At 38.1% G+C, this 19735-nt stretch overlaps 2 protein-coding genes across 2 annotated transcripts in view; one reads left to right on the top strand and one right to left on the bottom strand.

Annotated features, from left to right (window-relative positions):
- aspm (assembly factor for spindle microtubules) overlaps window positions 1-8334 on the bottom strand; it is a 28854-nt gene extending 20520 nt beyond the window's left edge. The window contains exons 1-6 of the mRNA XM_088349619.1: window positions 7944-8334; window positions 4664-4807; window positions 2005-3262; window positions 515-607; window positions 276-377; window positions 51-197 (exon numbers count right to left, since the gene is read on the bottom strand). Coding sequence (XP_088205745.1) covers window positions 51-197; window positions 276-377; window positions 515-607; window positions 2005-3262; window positions 4664-4807; window positions 7944-8222 — 2023 coding nt within the window. The 5' untranslated portion in view covers window positions 8223-8334. The remainder of the gene's footprint in view (window positions 1-50; window positions 198-275; window positions 378-514; window positions 608-2004; window positions 3263-4663; window positions 4808-7943) is intronic.
- A 2343-nt stretch (window positions 8335-10677) lies between these two features.
- depdc1 (DEP domain containing 1) lies at window positions 10678-19587 on the top strand. The gene is made up of 12 exons (XM_088349259.1): window positions 10678-10893; window positions 11714-11979; window positions 12086-12230; window positions 12736-12842; window positions 12920-13050; window positions 14366-14413; window positions 14567-14704; window positions 14936-15880; window positions 16251-16423; window positions 18195-18371; window positions 18452-18658; window positions 18746-19587. Exons 1-12 carry the CDS (start codon window positions 10846-10848, stop codon window positions 18866-18868), a joined length of 2508 nt encoding a protein of 835 aa, XP_088205385.1. The 5' UTR covers window positions 10678-10845; the 3' UTR covers window positions 18869-19587.
- The last annotated feature ends 148 nt before the right edge of the window (window positions 19588-19735 follow it).

The following is a 19735-nucleotide window of genomic DNA, read 5'->3' as shown; positions in this document are numbered from 1 at the left end:
CTGTATAAAACATTGTTACATGTTAAAAGAACCTTGATAACTGATCGAACCTTTGGCAGCTTCCGTGTTGACTTTAAAGTCATCTGGTGTCAAGACATAGTTGAGCCACCATGTGAAAGCTCTTTCCTGCTTGTCAATCCATCGCTCGTCATAAAACATGTTTTTAGCAGCAAAGGGAAGCGGGTGCCTTGGTATGACTGGGGAAAATAACAACATACTCTTTAAATCTAAGTCACATGAATCACCCGAAGCAAAATAAATGGCACCAAAATAACCTGTCTGAGTGGGCTTGACAAAGATCAAGTTTGACTGGGCTATTGCAGCCGTCCTCACACGCTTTGAACGCTCAACTCTGGACGACCTCAATGAGGGAGCACCTTGAGAAAGATCAGTAAAAGGATTTGCGTGGACATTAAAAGCATACCAATTAGTGGGGGTAGAATCAGACAATGAACAAAGATCTATTAGAATTGTTTGACAGTTTAACCTTGAAACAAAGCCAACTTAGTCATACCTCGGAAGGGGAGTTTGGCGCTCGGTGGCTTCGTCAGAGCAGAGACTGATGATTTGGTGGTCTCAACGGATGTTTTCGTCGTCTGCAAAGAACCTATATAGATGATTAGTTCATTACAAACTTTAAGTTGGGAATAAACACAAGCTATATATCTTTAGTAAGGCGCATAATGCAAACACTGTTGTGAAAATAAGCAGTAATCGGTTGCCAAAACAAAATACAATTAGGGGAAAATAATACAATATTAAAAAAATAAACCAGATGCACGAGGAACTGGAGTATGGATCCGATACTTTTCTATAAGAGTAAAAAATGAACCAATTTAAAATCAAAATATTTTCACGCCATCCTAAGCCTTTTGGTCAAGGACAATATTGCGTACTATAATAACACAGGAATGAAAATGATGTAGTTTTTGTGTCCACAACTAGTTTATTCCCGATAGCCAAAGTTCCCTTTTCTATCTCAGAGAACATGAAGGCGGGTCATTTTCGACCCACCTACGGAAGCATGGTTTCGTGATAGTACAATTTCTTAAAAAGTATAAAAGAAAAGTTTAAATTGGAAATGGTGTTATGGGGACAACTGATAATGGGAATGATTACCCGGAATATGAAATGAAAGTTTTTAATTCCTAAAATGAAAAATTAACAGTCATTGGGTCGTTTTCGACCCACGTATACATCTTTGGGTTAAACAAGTGTTTGCTCCGCAGAGCTTGTGCTAAAGTATTTTTTTATCAGAAAAAAATTGTTGATTTATCATAATTTTTGGTTATTTTTAATATGGAGGGGCATTCTGCAATTTAGTTGCACATTGTGACAATATTTGCCTCCAACTGTGGCAACTGCAGCATTCACAATGCTGCTGGCTTGATGAGACGGACCACAGCCATGTTGATTGCAGATGTTTGAGGTTCTACTTTTCAACTGCAACACATTTTGGCAATGTGCAATGGTGGATGAGTTGGTTATCTGAACCACACACCACACAGACAAATAGGTCCCTAAAAATAATAGGCTCTCTTCCCAGTCTGGAGGACATATTTGGCTTGCAATCCTGGAGCGAAGATATCAACATAATAAAGGACTCTTATCACCCTGGCCACCAACCTCTTTCACCTACTTTACTTGTGATGGCACTACAGGTACCTCAAAACAAGGACCAACAGACTCAGTTTATTCGCCAGGGTCATCCCAACCAAGAGCGCAAAGTTGGGAAAAATGTATACCTTGCAATTATTTGGGATTTTGTTGTTGTTGCTAAAATGTTATTGCACTACTTTTCATTGCAATATTGTTATGATAAACCATTGGTACAACTTGGGCCAGTCTCTAAGCGCTATGTGACAGTCTCTCATTTTTTTTAGTTTTTGTTACTTGTGTACCCTAAAGTTCCAAGTATATCCTTGTAGCATACAATGTTTCACTATTGTTATGGGGTCAATTTATAGTGAGTTACAGTATTCAGCGTGTGTTTCTGCAATTTACCTTTTAATTTGACAGACAGCCTCTGTGACATACCCTTCTCTGTTGATCTCAAAGTCTCGTTTCCCCAAGCCACATTTTTGGCCTTTTTACACGGTTCCGTTTTCGCTGTTTGATCGATCTTTAAGACTCCTTTCAAATACTCTTCACTCCTCCTCTTTCTAGTCTTTGCCACAGTGTGAACGGGAAAGACTTTGTCCTCGGGCTGACTGGCGGAGAGGAGCTGGGGAAGAAGATCCAGTTCCTGCAATGGCCTGGGTTGGTCGTGTCTTGATGTGTTCCCGCAGTAAACAGGCGAAGATTGGCTCAAGGGTAAAGGAGAGGTTGGGTTGAATGCTGTAGAGCGGATATTGTGCGTCGGGGAACTTTCTGAGAACAAAACATTTGCTTGAATTCCGTCCTCATCAAGCCTCATTGTTGGCATGTCATTCAATTCTTTGAATGTTTTGCTCTTGGTACATTGTGAACAGGCTTCCCCCGATCTCACGGTTCTCCTGTCTGGTTCTATGACAGGGAGTTGTGGGGTCACTTGTGCTGACGAACACTGGCCATTTCCTTCTGACAACTCTAGTGTTTTCTCCATGAGACGTCGCCTTGACTTCTTTATTTTGCGACCACTTTCACAACTTGTTTCTGGTGCTTTATTTTTTATTACTGTGTCACAGTTGAAAGAGTTTTTTTTCACTTTTGACGGCTCACAGACCTTTTGGCTTACCAAGTAAGTAAGTCTGGACTCAGCCGAATCGGACTGTCCAGGACTATCCGTACAAGTTTTAAAGCAGTCTAGATCTTCGTTTTTAAACTCAAGGGAATCTGAAAAGCTGCAACTAGAGCTGCTGTCTTTCGAACTGTTGATGACAGGAGCGAGATCAGAGTTGATGACGGCCAGCGCAGCAGACAGAGATAGGGCCACTGGGTCAGGGTACATGGTCTTTGGGGTAAGGGGAACTGTGAGCTCTGCCTGCTCTATATAGGGCATGGGCTTTGTTAAAATCGCTTGACTTTGAATAGGTGACGGTGCCCTATTGAACATTCTGTATTCGACATTTGCAGTGGAAGAACCCAAAGTCTCTGTTGTCCGTTTTTCATAGTTGAGAGAAGTGAGGGGACTGCGCATTTTAACCCGTTTACACTGTTGCTTCTGAGATGCGTGGATGGTTTTATTGACAGCCAGCTTTGTTGAAGGCGTTTTCCATTTTTCCCGGAAAGGTGATATTTTTCCACATCCTTTTTTGTTTTTAAGGGTGTCCCATAAGCTCCTCTAAAACAAGCAAGAGTAAAGAAAATAGGTTATACATCAGTAGTTTTCAGTGCAACGAAAACAAAGCGTAGCGACAAATGGGAATGTCCCTGTTGCATTTCTCAAGAGTTACATCCAACAAAATTTTGTCTGGGTTTCTTTATTAAGGGTCTCATGTCACAACAGTATAGTCATAGTTATGCCGAACCATGGAAAAATACATGGTGTTCCAAAATTTTTGGCCACATTTCAAGTTCGCATCTCCTTAACTATGAATGGTATTAAGATAAAAAATGTGGCATTTTCAAGATAATTACATTGTTTTGTAAGGCTATAGTTTTGTTTTTGTTTTTTTTTCTTTTCAGACCCATTAAGGGCATTTACTCAAGCAGAATAAGTGCTTTTGTGATTGAAATCGCAAAAACAGAATAATTGTCAAACGTACACATTTCACAGGAAATTTGGAAAGCACACACGAAAAAGGAAATCCATTGTGAGATCAAATGTTAAATTCATAACGGATGGGTGATTATTCCCAGCTAAAAGAACACGATGCCTTTCAATTTAAGAAGATTTTATTATACAAAGTTGAAACTCCTTTCCAGGGGAGCCCCCGTGAATCAATTAGAAGAGCCAGTAGGGAACCTCAGTGTCCAACAACTGTTGGGCCTGTCTTAAGAAAACAATTGCACATGACTCCTTACAGGCTACTGTAAGTCCAACAGTTGAAGGACAATGATAAATCCAACAGTCGTGACTTTTGCATCGCAATGCAATAGAAGTTTTAAGATGACATATTTGACGACTGGCTTGTTTTTAACCATGAGGTGACTTTTCACGTAAATGTCAAAATTAACAAGCATAACACTCACATGTGTGAGAAGCCACATTAACTTGATGAGGATCAGCAAGATGTTTAGAAAGAAGAAAGCTGTCTAATGGACAATTCTTTTTTGAAAGAGCAACTGTCAATGGTTAATGGGTGAATTGAGTGGGAAAGAGTCTGGTGAATTAACTAACAGGATGGTGCACAACCACTCTGGACAGTTTCTGAAAACAAAACTGCCGGACGGATTGGACTGTCTGGACAGAATGATCACCATCTCATGTCATGGCGACCCAGATTTCATACGATGCAATTTCTTTTTCTAGGGATTTGTGAAATGAGTGAATATGTGCCCCAAAAACAGAAGTTGCTGCGACCATTGACAATGCAACGATGGGTTGTGTTTGGTGAGAACTTTACTATCGACTCGATGTGTGTTGCTTGACCACTGGTGCTACTCAATGTCAATGTGTGCCCAAGACTTTTTGAACACCCTGTATTATATTTACAGTTACGGGACCAAAAACACAAATTCCACAAAACTGTACATCTTCAATTGATAAATATGAAGAGTTTATTTTATCATATTACCATACCTTTTTCTTTTGGAGGGCTTCTGCTTTCCCCAGCAGAATTGCCTGATGCTTGAGGACCCCATTAGCATTGAAGGTAATCAGCTCTCTGATTCCACCCTCTTCAGTTGGAGTCCAGGTGAGAGTCAGGGTAAATGAGCTTTGGGGCTGCGAATAACATATTCATTTTCAATGTCTTAAAAGATGCAATTCTATATATATCACATAGGGTCTTTTTTCCTTCTCCTATTAACCGCTAGCCTTCTGAGATTCCCATCAAACTCACTGTTTTGTCCAGATCTATGCATTAATAAATTTTCTCCAGTTGGTCTTCCACTAGTCTTTCCAATTTAAATGTCACAAATGTATCTGCCAAATTACTACAGAAATCCCAATCATTACATTCTCTAGCAAATTCACCCTCCATTTTATTCATCTATATTTACCACAGTTCAATGTTGAAAGTTGAAAATTGCAATTATTCATCCCAATCGACGCTATTAAAGTTGAACTCACATAATTTTAATTTTTCCTTCAAACCAATTAAATCTACTACTTTAGCTTCACCTATTTAATGTAAAAATTACATATTGATCCGCAACGGGTCATCTTACTCATTTGTATTCCCATCAATACATTTTTCTTCAGTATTCGTTGAAAAGAAAGTATTAACGATTTTTCAAAATTTTTGTATGAAAATGCCTTTCTCAAATTAATATATTCCAATTCACTCAATTAGATTTTTCCTACTATTTCCAGTCCTTAATTTACCAATTCTGAATTAAAACGGGAATATTTGATCTTTTTTGTATTAATCTGGCATTAGCTTGAATTAACGTATCCAAAATCACTCATTCGTGTTTTTCCTAAACTTCTCACTCCTTAATTTATCAATTTTCAACTAAAAAAACTAAAATATTAGGACCGCAAAAAATCTTTGGGACCACTACGTTGAAAACCAATTCCTCAAAAAGTCAATTTTTTCCAACTCCTTACCAAATGTTCTATCAATTCTTCTTAAAAATCAATTTTTAATCAATCTCAGCTCTTTTGAAAGAGTTTCTTTTTTCACCTTTAAAAGCACAATTTTCTGAGCCGTTTTTTTTCTTTCTTTTCGACTAGTAGGACACACACAAACACATGAAATAAAAGCTGACAGGATAGGTACACACACCAACAAATAAGACATACACAGGGCCAAGACAAACTAACGTATAATTCCTATTTTTTCTTTTACCGTTCCTTATTTTGTTTTACTTAAGTGATTTTAATTAAACAAAATCTGGTGCTTTAGGTTTCTGTTGAATGTGTGTTTAAATTGAAAGGTGTACCTTGCTCACTTTCCCTTCTGAATATGCAACTTGGTTTATTTTGATCACTTTTATTTAATTTCACTTTTTTTTTTCACTTAGCCTGAGACTTGATCACACCATTTCCACTTTCACACTCCAAGCTCAACCGACTTTGTGATACGTAAGTACCAAATTTTACACTGTATCAGAACCATGAATAGTACCAAACTATTCACGTAGGAGTATATCAAATTTGACACTTTCCTACCAAACCGAGAAATAGTACCAAATCCTTCCAAATTCAGTGGGTCCCTGAAATAGTACCGAAACCTTCCTATTTCAGTAGCAAGTAAATCCCAGATTTTACACCTTACTACCATCCATACTTTAAATAACAAATATGGTGCTTACGTTAAAGGACGTGGCCACCAGAGGAAAAACAGGTTGCAATTTGCGATGTCTAATTTATCAGGTCATCACTTGGGTGGATGGGGACGAACTCTGATTCTTTTCCTGAGGTCTCTCGAAGTCTTTTCCCATTCAAATCGCATCGGGGTTGCCAGAAATTGTTGGGAATTATATATAAAAATGTACCGTTTACGAAATTGTTTGAATTAGTTATCGGACTCCTTTAACCAAACACAACCTACATTCACCCGACAATTTATGCGGGCTCATTTCTTGATGGAAAAGATGAACAAGAAAGCAGACATTTCCACACGGGGGCAGATTTAATTTCATTAACAATTGAACTAAGTGAACTCCATCGAATACGGCCGAATTAATGTCGTTGGAGTCTCTGTGAAGCCCTCTTCAGAAGTCCTTTTTCTCTCTTCTTGACCCACGTCTCCCCGCAAGATGGCGTCTCGACTCCTCCCATGTGCGTACCAAGGAAACCCCCCTGGCGTTGTGATGTCTGGAAAACTCAAAACAACACCGAGCGTTTCTACGTCATCAGGGCCTTGTTCTCAAAACATCGCCTGCCGTCCTCCGTCCTGTTATCCAAATTCCCTAGTCAAAATATTCTGCATTTGGAACAGCGTGACCTGTCATTAAACTACAGTCCAGTCAGTGAATATCTTGCATTAAACTCAATAAATGTAACTTGTATTCAAGCATAAGAAATCCTTTATAGTCAAATGTATATAATCCTCCATCACCCAGAAATCAAGCACTTTTCAAAACATGAAAACCTATCTATCTACTATCTATCTACCTTTGTCATATCCATCAAGAGGGGTGACCGACAGCAAGTCAAACACAAACAATAACAGATAAAATCAAAAGGGGAAAATATAGCACAAAACACACACAAATATATTTGGACCGTGGCCAACCCAAATGCCCAAACACACAAACAAGTTAGGCACCTCGGCACCCAAGTTGATCATGCTTTCGTCCCTTCAGATGGAACGAGACACAAGAAAGCAGCCATCTCACTCGGGTCAGGGTGACACAACACACTCTTTTGTTCAACAGCATGGCCCAACAGATTTCACTGGTTTACCCCTGCCGCATCATACAGGTGCCCTGCCCATCCCTTAGAACGCTTTCAAACATCCTACTATCCTTTAACAACAGCTCTCCACTCATTCCTATCACCAACAAAAGCGCTAACTTCCACTATATTTAGACCCGTTTCCTGCAGGGCACTCATAACACCACCCATCCACGTCAATCGTGGCCTTCCTCTTGGTCTCCTTCCATTTACTTCTGCTCTCTAGATCCTCATGAAAACCAAACATTAAAATTCGTACCATTTCAAGGATTTCAAGCACCCATACGAACCCTGAAAATGGCAAAAATGTCCCCAATGACAATGGTTTGAGTATTTTGTAAATGTGGCTTGTCATTTCGAATACAGTCACCATGCAATCACTCACCCAAATGGCTGTGGAGTTCAGTTCTAAATGTTAAATTGATTTTCAAGATACCTTGGCCAACTCCTCAAGTTGATTGCAAATGTTGGCAAACAGTTTGGTAACAAAAATATGGCAAACTTTACAACATACCGGAATCGTGAATGTGCTGCAGTTGACGGAAAAGCCTCGACTTGACGGTATCTTGTCAACCGTCACCACAGCCTCCACTCCCACCGTTGGATTTTCGATCCGCAAAACGGATGATTTAGAATTTCCGATCTTGACTGTTCCAAAAGTAACAAAAGGGGCCTTTGAAAACAAAACAAGGCTCAAAACAGAAACCTCATTTTCCTTGTCTTTGTCGCCATTCCTTGTCGGGCTGAACTCCATCAAACCCCCCGTGATGGAGAACGCTCCAGTATCAGACATCGTCTCGACGTGTGTTCCAAACTACATACTATCGAAATCGCTCGTAAACTGCCCACTGCTTCTCGTACTTTTCTCGAAAAAAAATGTAAATCGCAATCAAGTGTAGCAAACACAAAACGTTTCAAAGAAACGACGTTTGTTTCCCCAAGATATGATTTTTAAATACGGCGTGTGCTCAACCGGCCAATCATAATCCAGGAGTGCCCTTGCTCTCCCCCAATAGGAAAAGACTTTCTTTCAAACTGAATAGAGTCAAATAAATTGCACCAATCAGGTTGCAGCTTGTATCCAACTGCGGTCCCATTTGGATATACAGTATGAACTATCACGTAAACATGATTTTTTAAAATACTTGTCGTTCGAGAAATTACGATTATTTGCCACGAGATGATCCTCAGCTAGAAGGAGTGACGTGATTGGCCACCATCTTCTTGCCGTTTGAAATGTCTTTTTTTTCCTTTTTTTTGCGCATTAATTTTTTTTTTTTATTTATCTATTTATTTATTTGTTTTACCCTAAGAATAGGAAAAAATAGAACCTTGTACAGATGTTTCGCTGTAAGATATTTTTTCTCATTTTAAGTTTATTTTTGTTATTTTTTTCCTTTCTTTTAGCCTTCTTTTCTCCCATTTTTCTGTTCACCCCTCTTTTCATTTCCTTTTACTTGTTTTTCTTTCTTTTATTCATTTTTTTCATCTTATTTTTTTACTTTTCCTTTTTGCTGTTTTTTCCCCTTTCCTTTTCACTCCCCCCTCCACATTTTTTCCTTTTTTTTCTTTTTTCTTTTAGTTTTTTCATATTTTTCTCTTGTTTTCTTACTTTCCCCATTTTCTTTTATTTCCTTTTTTATTTTACGTTTTTCTTTGCGAAAGGCTACGCAAAAATAAAAAAGGGAGGCAAAATGCTGTTGCTGAGTCTCTGTTGTTTGTATTCTACTTTGTGCTTTCTAGCACTCATTTTGGGTAGAACAAAAGCATATAGAGTACTATTGGCCAAACACTCTGTACCCTTGAATGCTACCTTCCAAGAACATCAACGAGGCGTTTTAGGAGCCTCTAAAGTTTTATTTGAATTATAGTTGCAGATTTTGTTTTGTTTTAAGGCACATTACTTGCTATATTTGTTTTACAGGTGACAACTATAAAGTATGTTTCACTGTGGAGTGTGCACGTGGGGATAGTTTGCTAGATGAATATCATTTTAAATTACATTCAAATTAGGTGTTGTTTGGAAAAGAGATGATTCTTTTTGAAAACCAGTTAAATGGACAGTGTGCAATATTAAACCATTAGATGTCACTGTGCAACCAAAAACCAGTACCACAAAGCAAAAGGAAGAGCACTAACTATGGAAACTAAACATAAGCAAACGGTACCACAATTTTCTTCTTTTATGCCTATCCTTTCACTCAGAAAGATGAAAAAAGGAAAAATTGAAAGCAAAAGAAAAAAAGAGAAAATGAAGAAACAGGGAACAAGAATAAGAACAAGAAAAGGGAAAAGATAATGACGATAAAAGGAAAAAAAGAATAAAAACTAAAAAGAGGAATAAAGAGCAAGAAAAGAGAAAGATACATAAAAAAGAAGACAATAAAATAAAGGATAAAGTAAATAATAAAGAAGCAAGAAAAACAAGTAAACTAGATAGACAAAAGGAACAAAAGAAGAGAAAGAAAAGAGTGAGAAAAAGAAGAAGAATCCATGAAAAAAGGAGTTAAAACAGAGAAAAAATAGACAAAAGGAGAAAAGAGAGAAAAAATAAGAAAAAAGCAGAATTCGTGAAAGGAAGAAAAAAGTCAAAAGATGAATAATTAATAATAATTAAGAAAAAATAATAAAAATAAAGGAAAAAGAAAAGGGAAATGAGGGAGGAGGAAAAGGAGAAAAATATGAAACTGGGAAAAAAATCAAGGAAAAAAGCTTACAAGGACAAAACAACAAAAAGTCATAAAAAACAAAGAAAACGAAATCTGATAAAAAAAGAAGAAAGACAAAAAAAAAAGAATAAAAATTAGAAAAGAAAAATGGGGAAAGAATGAAGAAAATAGGGACGAAAGAAATAAACAAAAAGGAAATAGATATCAATAAAATAAAAATAAAAACCAAAACAAAATAAAATGTGATTTTAGAAAAAAAAAAGTAAAGCAAGAAAGGGGAAGAAAAAAAATGAAAAAAAGAAAAGGGGGAACATGTGTTTTTGTATGGCATAGGTGAGCCTCCTGTTATATCAAATAAATACAAATTCCTCCACATACAAGTACTGTATTCAGAAAAATCAGGTTTATATGGTGATACTGTACATGTATTCTTTTTACTGTATTGTTCTAACGAATGAGAAATTTTACCACTAGATGGTGCTAAGTAGTCTCATACGAACTGTCAGTAACGTAATCTCATGCCACGTAATTTCCTCCAACTTCCACGTGATCTTATTGTCCAATCATGTTCGAGATACGTATGGCTCGTTCGTTTGAATGTACAGCTGGAAACGTATTAGCTTTGTCAAGAAAATTACAATTGCTATTGGTACTTTCTTCTAATTTCGCTCCCCAAATAGTTTATTCCTAATGGATACAAAGTCTTTGCAAAACAATTGAAATATTCCGTTTCGTCATTCTTCAAGTATGAGTTCACATATAATTACCCCAGGGCCATATCGAGCTACAAAACTGGTAAGTTGGCGTTCGTGTTTGCAGAAAACGGCGACAAAATTCTTTGAAGAAAATGCATTAAGTATCAATCAATTTATCTACTAAAACAAATATAACAAATTGTTTAAACTTTTTCGATGAAATTCTTAAGCGTTGACTTTACAGCTGGAACTAGATTCAGATAACTAAATTGCGCTGTCATTATTGTGCACCAATTTTTTTTTTAAAGGTACACACTCGTACTGGTTGTATTGAAATGATAGATTCGTCATCAAAATGCTTTTAATTTCCTTTAATGCTTGACATCTACTTACCTGTCAACCTCCACGGCTCCATGCCCGTACAAACTGTCGTATTTTCCCATACAAAATAATCGTACACCATTTTCTTTTTCGGAATAATGCATGATGGGAAATCCCCAGGCGGCAGACGCATGTGCACAGTAGCATCAAACCGCTTGCTTCGTTTGCAACGAAAAAAAAACTATACCGAGGTAGAGGCTTCTGCGGCGAACTCGTTTAACTTGATTGATTTGCCGTTTCGTCATAGTCGGTGCTTACCGTATGGTACCCATAATTGACAAATTTACGTTTTTCTGTACGGATTTCCTTGTACGTCGTACTCGTCTTAAAATGCATAATAAACGTACTTTGTACGGCAAAAACGTATAGGTTGACAGGTATGCATTTACATGTTTTGGGGGATTTCTGTTTTTTATAAGACATATGATTATCTCCACAATAAGTAGAACTAAAATACATTTCCTCAAAGATTTCATGTGAACAGATGATTTTTCTTTAAATCTTGCACTTTCTTAACAAACTGTCTTGTTACATTTCAGTGGAATGAAATAACCCGTCTGTTCCGGGCTGGCATGCCCCTGAAGAAGCACCGGCAGAACCTGAGGAATTACAGTTCCTGTTTCACAGCACTGGCTGCTGTCGATTGGCTACACCAAATGCTTTGTAGCAACAGCAACTTTGGGCCCGATGTCACCCGACAGCAGACAGTACAGCTGCTCAAGAAGTTTCTGAAGAACCATGTGATAGAAGACGTGAAGGGTCGTTGGGGCACCGAAGATCTAGAAGAAAACAACACACTCTATCGGTAATATTTTCCTTCCAGTCTCATATTTTTGGTCAGGGTAATAGATAAGATATCCCTACCATAATCTGATATTCATTCATCTTCCATGGCATTGCCCCTCTCACAGGTTCCCATTTACTTCACCGTTGAGACCCATACCTTGTCCGGCGTCCCCCTCTGCTTCCAAAAGAATTAAAAAAAGACCTTCACTTAGAGACAAAGAAGCTTTCTTCAGGTTTAAAACCATAAAGAAAAATGAGCAGGAGACCGAGGTAAGATCATTCACAAACTAAAACCTTTTTTGTTGTCATGGGACAGCAATTTAGACACCAAGTAAATCTTTATTACATGTTTACCCTGGAGTGCCATGTCTAATCACGTTGCCTACAATGTTTGTATTAATGACAATTCAATTCAAATAACAAGCTGTCGTAATTACAAAATAAAAAAATTGAGATGATTTTTTTGTTAGTGGCTCTTCACCTCATTATTGATCCCTGCAAGTAAATATTGAGTATAAACAGAAAATGACCATTATTTGGATAAAACTATGTTCAAATTATTTTATGATCAAAGGTAGAGTATGACACGTTTCTGCTTTGATTTTTAAACATTCCAAACTAACAATAAAATATGTGGTTAGGCTACCAAGGGCAGATAATCAAGGATGTAGCGTTTCAATATTGATGTAAAACATTTCAATTCACCTTGCAAAAATATCACACGATGGTAAACCTAAAAACAAAACAGATGTCTGGTTTAATTTCTCTCTCTCAGGAACATCGGCAGGAACAATTAAATGATACAGTCGAGCAGCATGTACAGAGACGAGAGCTGACCCCAGATGATGAACTGAACATTTGGAGAGACACCACGCTCACCCAGTAAAAGCGCCTACATTGCAATGCAGGATCTTCAATGACAGCTAAATTAGCGATCCATACTTTCTTTTCTCTTACAGCCTGCAGAAGATTCTGGGTGTTGCCTCATTAGATGAATTGGTGGAACAGTGTTCCATTAACCCCCATAACATCATTCATAATATGACAAAAGTCAACAAGCACGGTGTGGTCACTCTGGATGACAAGACCAGTAAGGCTCCATCTTTGTCTTTATCTGTTTCAATTCATATTTTTGCTAGTGCGCGTCAAGTAAAGTGTTTACAGTTTGCCAACAGTTTTCAGGTTTTTTTTCTATGCGTCTCATAGAAATGGGAGACATATGATTATACAGAAATTAAAACAATGGCTTATTCATTCACATCATTTTATGTCAGATTCAAAACGATGTCCGGATGAAATAAGATACTTTTTGAATTACAATCAAATTCGTTGATTACAGAAAAGCAAGCACATTGAAACAAGGCAAAATTGCGTTCTTGAATTGAGGTGAAATAACTCCACAGACTGAAGCATGAGCCTCCTTTTTATACTGTTTAATAGATATCTGATTGGAGGATTAGGTTAAAACACGGGCACATGAGCGGATTCTGATTGGTTTAGGCAGGAATCAGGAATGTTCAAATGCAGTCTATGATGTTGGTCGCTAGATGGCGTGAGAGCATACTAAATGATACATCACAGAAGTTTGTTTGCACATAGATAGAACTTTTGGGAAAATTACCAGTGACCTCAAAGTTGGGGTAGACAGAGATCATTTGGGAAGCTCATGCTCCTGTCTTTGGGTTGTTTGGGTTAGCCGAAAAGAGTTCTGTGAACCTGTTTGATAACAGATAGGAAACTGACTCTCCTGACCCTGAAGGCGTTTGCGTAATCGTAAAACCACTCTTATTGAGCACTATAGAAATGTAAACGTATATATTGGATAGAATATAGTGTAAAAGGCACATTTAGACCATAATTTCCCTAACATTTTACCAAATAAGTCGCAAAGCATATTTAATTTGAGCCATTGGCCATGCGAATATGGTGTACCAGGTAAAATAGACAGGACGGGTTTCAATGAAAGAGGATCATTTTATTTTTTTCTACATAACTTGAGCATCTAATGACTTGATGAAAATAAACATGATGACTTCTTCGTTCACATCATTTTACCAAATAAGAGGTAAAGGCTATTTGCTTTGAGGTAATGGTCACTCTGAAACAGAATGTCAAGTAAAACAGACATAAGAGGATACGTTGAAAGATTTGCATATTGAAATTAAGAAATCAACCATATCATTCCTTAAAGTCCAAAATCTTAATGCTAACTACAGTACATGGCACAATAATTAGAACTTTAATCTTTTGCTAAGTGTTTTGAAAAACTACCAACCAATGTATAAAAAAACAGAGCTTTTACTTAAATTTAAAACTAGTAGGTTTGCAGAAAATATCTGAATAATATTAATCATTATCAGTTTTATTTTGGATAATACATTAACAGCTAATTCTAACTTTTCTAGGTGATCTCCCTCATTGGGTTTTGTCAGCAATGAGGAGTCTGGCCAACTGTGAGTAGCACCAACATTTTCCTTTTATTACTATCTATATTTTATGTACAGTTTTTGTTGCTACACAGTTGTGAGTTAAGTGAATGTGGACCAATTTTCTTTAAAAAAAAACAAGCTATAATACATTCAACTGACCTTTGTGTTTCCCTTCAGGGCCCAAGTATGACAGCACGCAGCCAACCTATGCAGGTTTTGAACGGGATGTTTTCAAAACTGTGTCAGATTACTTCTACAGTCTACCGCAGCCTTTACTCACCTACGAATTTTATGAGCTATTTATCAACGTGCTGGGTATGTATAGTTTGCCTTGAATCTTAAAATATGTGTGGATGTCGTGTATGTGCCTTTGGTTCTCTTCTTTGTGAAATGCTAATATTGTTACGATGATCTATGCTTTTTCGCTGTGTTGTCTTTGGTGGTCACAGTGAAAGTTTAAACTAACTGAAGGTCCTCCCTCCCCTTTCCTGTCTGCCTGCACTGACTCTCCCTCTGCAACGCAACTCTATCTACTCCTCTGTCTAGTGTGCTGTGGCTATGTTGCAACACCCGCTGCTCACCAACTTGGCAATTGCAAGAAGCACGACCTTCCCTCGGCCCCACCTCCGACCAAGACATCGTTTCGCTCCACAGAATGTCTTCTCCTCTCACTTATTAGGCAGGGCATGTGCGATGAGACAGAGTCTCCCATGAGCGAAGTTCTCGGCGGTACAGTTCAAGCCCAAATGGAGGCATTAAAACGAGGCACCCAGTTAGGAGGCAGCTACATGAGCCTCAGTACTACCGACTCATCCTCCCTTAGGGGCCAAACTAGAAGCTCCTCTCTTGAGACAATCCTAGATGACTCTGCCCCTCTGACCAGGCAACAGATATTTCTATCCAGTGATAGCTTGGCTTCCTGTTTCAATAGCAACACAAGCCAGGAAAGAAGCTGCAGGACAATACGTAGTTACTCAGTTTTGACTTCCGGGTCAACAAAGACAGCAAAAAATCTATCGAGGCATTCTTTAGATCTTCTGGTGCTTGGTTCAGGCCCACCAAAAGTGCAAAATTTGCGACCGAGGAGCGTGGGCAGCTGTCTGGACATAGTAGTCGAGGCACATGAAGAATCTTTCAAGGAAACAAAACTGCAAGGTCGCTCTTCCAGCTGCCTAGACGTAAATGCCACCAAAAGCCAGAATTGCTCCCGTGTTGACATGCCCCCTGCCTCGTCGTCCTCCCAGCCCCACTCAAGTTTTGCATCGTTTTCTGGAATCCAAACACACTTACCTCAAGCCACGTCAGAACCCATTGAGCTTAGACCGTCTACCAGCACAACCAGTCTTTGGACCCGACGAGCACCTCCAGTTGTCCGTCGCTGTTTGAGTTCTTTGGATGTGTCTAGGTGCCCTCGACCCACTTCGCTTTTCAAACGGTCTGTCTGTGTGCCTGCTGCCAGAACACAGGCTTTAGAACCAAAATCAAAAAACAGTAAGAGCTCTCATTTTCCCTATCTATCCTTCTGCTCACGTCTTAACAAACTAACGGCATCTAACATTAGGTAGTGTTGTAACATATCCTAAGAATACTATTTTGCCCATCAATGTATTAATAGCATCTTTCGCAAACACAGTGTATTAATCATAGTTGATCAATGTGTCATCCATCAAGCCACCTGTGTCAGTTTAGTGTAATGATTGTAGCAGGCAGCATTTGAGTCTTTGCCACAATTTTTTTCTAAAACGCTAAACTTGTGCAATAAGATGAGTACAAATGCTAAAATCTTGCATGGTTTTCCTTAACTGTCACACATTTTATTTTCAAGTTAATCAAATGAAATTTTCGTTTGTTTTGCGCTCAGGGGTTCTCCAGCCCCAGAGTGAGCGTGTGGCTGTTGAGGCTCTGCAGTTGTGCACCCTCCTCCTCCCTCCTGCTTCGCGCAGGAAGTTGCAGCTACTCATGAGGATGATGTCTCGCATCAGCCAGAATGTCGACATGCCCCGCCTCCACCCTGCCATTGGCACTAGAACACTAGTGAGAAAGAAAAACAATACACTGTTTTTGTTTAAAAGTTGACTTCGGTGGCAGCGTTGATCATATAATTCTGCAAGTATTAGGTTTTTGTTTTTGAATTAATGAATATTTTACAACAGGATAATGGAGTTGTATTGAACTCCCTTTTTACTTAAAATGTTTGAAGCTAAAGTTGTTAGAAAAATTACAGCTTGGACTTGAGTAAATTGCTTTAGTCGAATCATCTGTAAAATCAATTAAAATTATTTTAAAAAGATAACAATTACCAAATTGTGCTATGGTGTACTTTACAACAGGTAGTGAGGACTGGTTCTCAAGCCATTGTCCTGTCTTTTTTTTTCCAAGTCTCCCTCTCCAAAAATAGTTGAGTCGATGGACAGGATTGTTATTGGACACTTGATGAACCTATGCAGAAAAACATGAGGCTGTCTGGCCAAAAAACAGGCAGGGAGATGCCAGGTTAACCAGAAACCGACAACAAAAAACAGCCACTGCCACGGCAAAAAATATAAAGCCGCAAGTGAATAATAAAACCAAGGAACATGGCAAAATTAGCACTGACGCCAGGCTAGCTGGACAAACAACACTGTTGACAGCCAACGAGCGCCTACCGGGAGCAAACAAAACCGGGAAGCCCGGCGCTAACCGGGAGCTAGCCAGGCAAAATTTCTCCAATTCTGACAGACGGTGAAAAACAAACAAAAAGCTACAATTTCCTACCTGCAACCAGAAATGAGCAGTACAGACGCTGCCCAACTTACAAACGGACGATTGTTCTCAAGTTGAATTTGTTCGCAAGTTGCTTCTGTGCTATATTTCGTATGGAATGTATGTTTAAGGTTTAAATAAGTATGTTTAAGGCTTGTATAAGTAACCTGTATTGTTTTTTACAAAAAAAAATAAACATTTCATAAAATAATATACCCTATAAAGATAAAGTTGAGTTTACCTTACTTTTGGAAAATGCGCTTCAAGAGGTGCTCCTCTGAGGTAAAAAGTGCGCGAAAAAAAGCGTTCCGACCATATTTTAAACCGCATCAGTCTTTCTTATTCCACTTTTGTTTCAAAAGAAACGGGTCACCTCTTTACACTTTATACCGGGTATATTAAATGGATGCACGAGATATTTAACAATAAAAATGTCAAAGTTCTTAGCGTGGTGGAGATAGTATAAACATAGACAGTATAGAATATCTACACACAAACTTGGACAAGGAAGCGGATTTATTCTTACTTCCGGGTGGATGCTGGGTGACCTCTCATAGTGCTACACGCTGGTAGTGCGGAAAGAAGCGCTACAGTAATGTCCTGTACTCGGAAAAGGGTGTACACAATACAAAATCTAACTTACAGCAATGTCCAGATATTTTTCGACATCCCCCAAAAAATTTCCTATCTACCGTTTTACATGTCAAGTCAAGTCAAATTTATTTATATAGCCCTTAATCACAAAAATGTCTCAAAGGACTGCACAGGATTACAGTTACAAAATTACACAATTACCTGATCTTAAACCAGCAATAACTAAACAGTTTCCCATATCTTAGCTCTAAATGACAGTAGTATAGGAATACTTTTGGTAGAGTCTTTTTCGTCTGAAGGTCTGACATTCAAGTGATTTTATATTTGATGTATAGAATTTTGCCAGAAAGTTTCTATTGAGTGAAATTGTTATCGTTTTAAGTCAATTTTAAAAGTCATCGAACTGTGTTCATTTTGAAATAGTTGATCGTCACATTTGTCAATCGTACGTCTTTTGTTGCTTCCCTAGATGGTCCACACATTTTCAGGCTGCGTACTAGGCAGCGCTGAAGAGTGTGATTTGGATGAGCTCTTAGCCACTCGATTGGTCTCCTTCTTAATGGATCACCAGCAAAGCATTCTGTCTGTCCCTGAGTATCTAGTTGGTGCTATCAACGATCATGTCCAGTACTTGCGAACTGCACAGGTAATTGTCTTGTGATAAAGACCTCACCATCTAGTGTTTGTGTTCTTTTGATGTCAAGTATTTGCCTATTTTATACACAGGTACCAGTAGAAGACATTGCTAAAGTTAACTGTGGCGAGCCAGTGTGCGCTCCGCTACCAATGTATACTTTCTGCCGCCAAATAAGTGTTGTCGAATTTGAGCAGCAGAGAGTGTCTTGTTCCCAAAAAGCCATAGAGGACTTGCTGGAAATGTTGGTGACGGACCAAAATATGAAAGAAAAGGACAGACGCAAAAGGTTAAAGCAGGTAAAAATATTTATGCAATGATATGAGGTACCTAACTGACATTTAAATTGTAGAACTACAGTTTTTATTTCTCAGTCTGTATTTCAGTTTCAGAAGCAGTACCCAGACATCTACAGTCGGCGCTTTCCCCCTACCATCAAGAATGACAAGCCAAAAATTAAAGCACCATTACTCATCATGAAGAGCAAAACTTTCAACATCAGGAACTAAACTGGTTGGAATTTCAGCTTCACTGTAAACTGCACTGGTACCCATACCGTAGTATGTTACAATGGGAATTGTTGTTACTGGGTTTTTGTTTTGGGTTGATTTTTATATTTGTAAAACAGGTGGGAGATGTGAAGGCAATTTTATAGTGTGTTAGTGTGTTGTTGCTCCTAGATTGCAAAGCTATGCAAAATAAACTGTCAACATATTTCAGGTTGCATGCATGTGGACATGTACATTTATGAATTATATTCTGCAATTTTTAATTTAAGTTGGTGATTCGTATTTCAGGGGAGCATGGAAAGTTTTCATTTTAAATGAGTCTTATATAAAGCAAATACATTTTTTCTTGTGTGTGTTTTTTTTTTTCTTTTGCAGAGCTGGTAAAAGATTCAAGCAATTTTTTTGCTGTCTGTTCGGATGAGATTTTGTTTGTCGGATAGTTAAATATTTAGTATTTCTGTTTTGTTTAACACGCAGTATAGTAGGCATGAAAGCTAATTTAAGTGTTAGACAATTGGCTGCCGTATATTGTTTTATTGGGGGCATGGACAAGAAAGTTGTTCCCTGAGTGTACCCAGTTTATCAAATGTTTGGTTTAATTCCGTGCCATGTATTTATTTGTCTGCATGGAATTTTATTTAACCCTAAAGCCCCACACAACTTCATTTGTTCTCTCAAACTATGCAAACTCTAAGGAAATAAAGAAGTCCAACTTTCAATTGAGTGGCTTTTAATTTTCATGTTTTTTGTGGTCATTATAGGTACTACAAAATATGGACCGTGCGTGACAACCTTATGCACACAAATGATTTATCTAAATGCATTTTTTGAGAATGTTTTCCTGTTTGGAAATCCAATCTTGATCCA

This window comes from Urocampus carinirostris, chromosome 12 (genome assembly GCF_059441175.1).
Source record: "Urocampus carinirostris isolate Australia breed hairy pipefish chromosome 12, RoL_Ucar_1.0, whole genome shotgun sequence".
In the NCBI taxonomy this organism is placed as follows: Eukaryota; Metazoa; Chordata; class Actinopteri; order Syngnathiformes; family Syngnathidae; genus Urocampus; species Urocampus carinirostris.
Note: the sequence above shows the minus strand (reverse complement) of the source record. Positions and strands in the feature narration are given on the sequence as shown.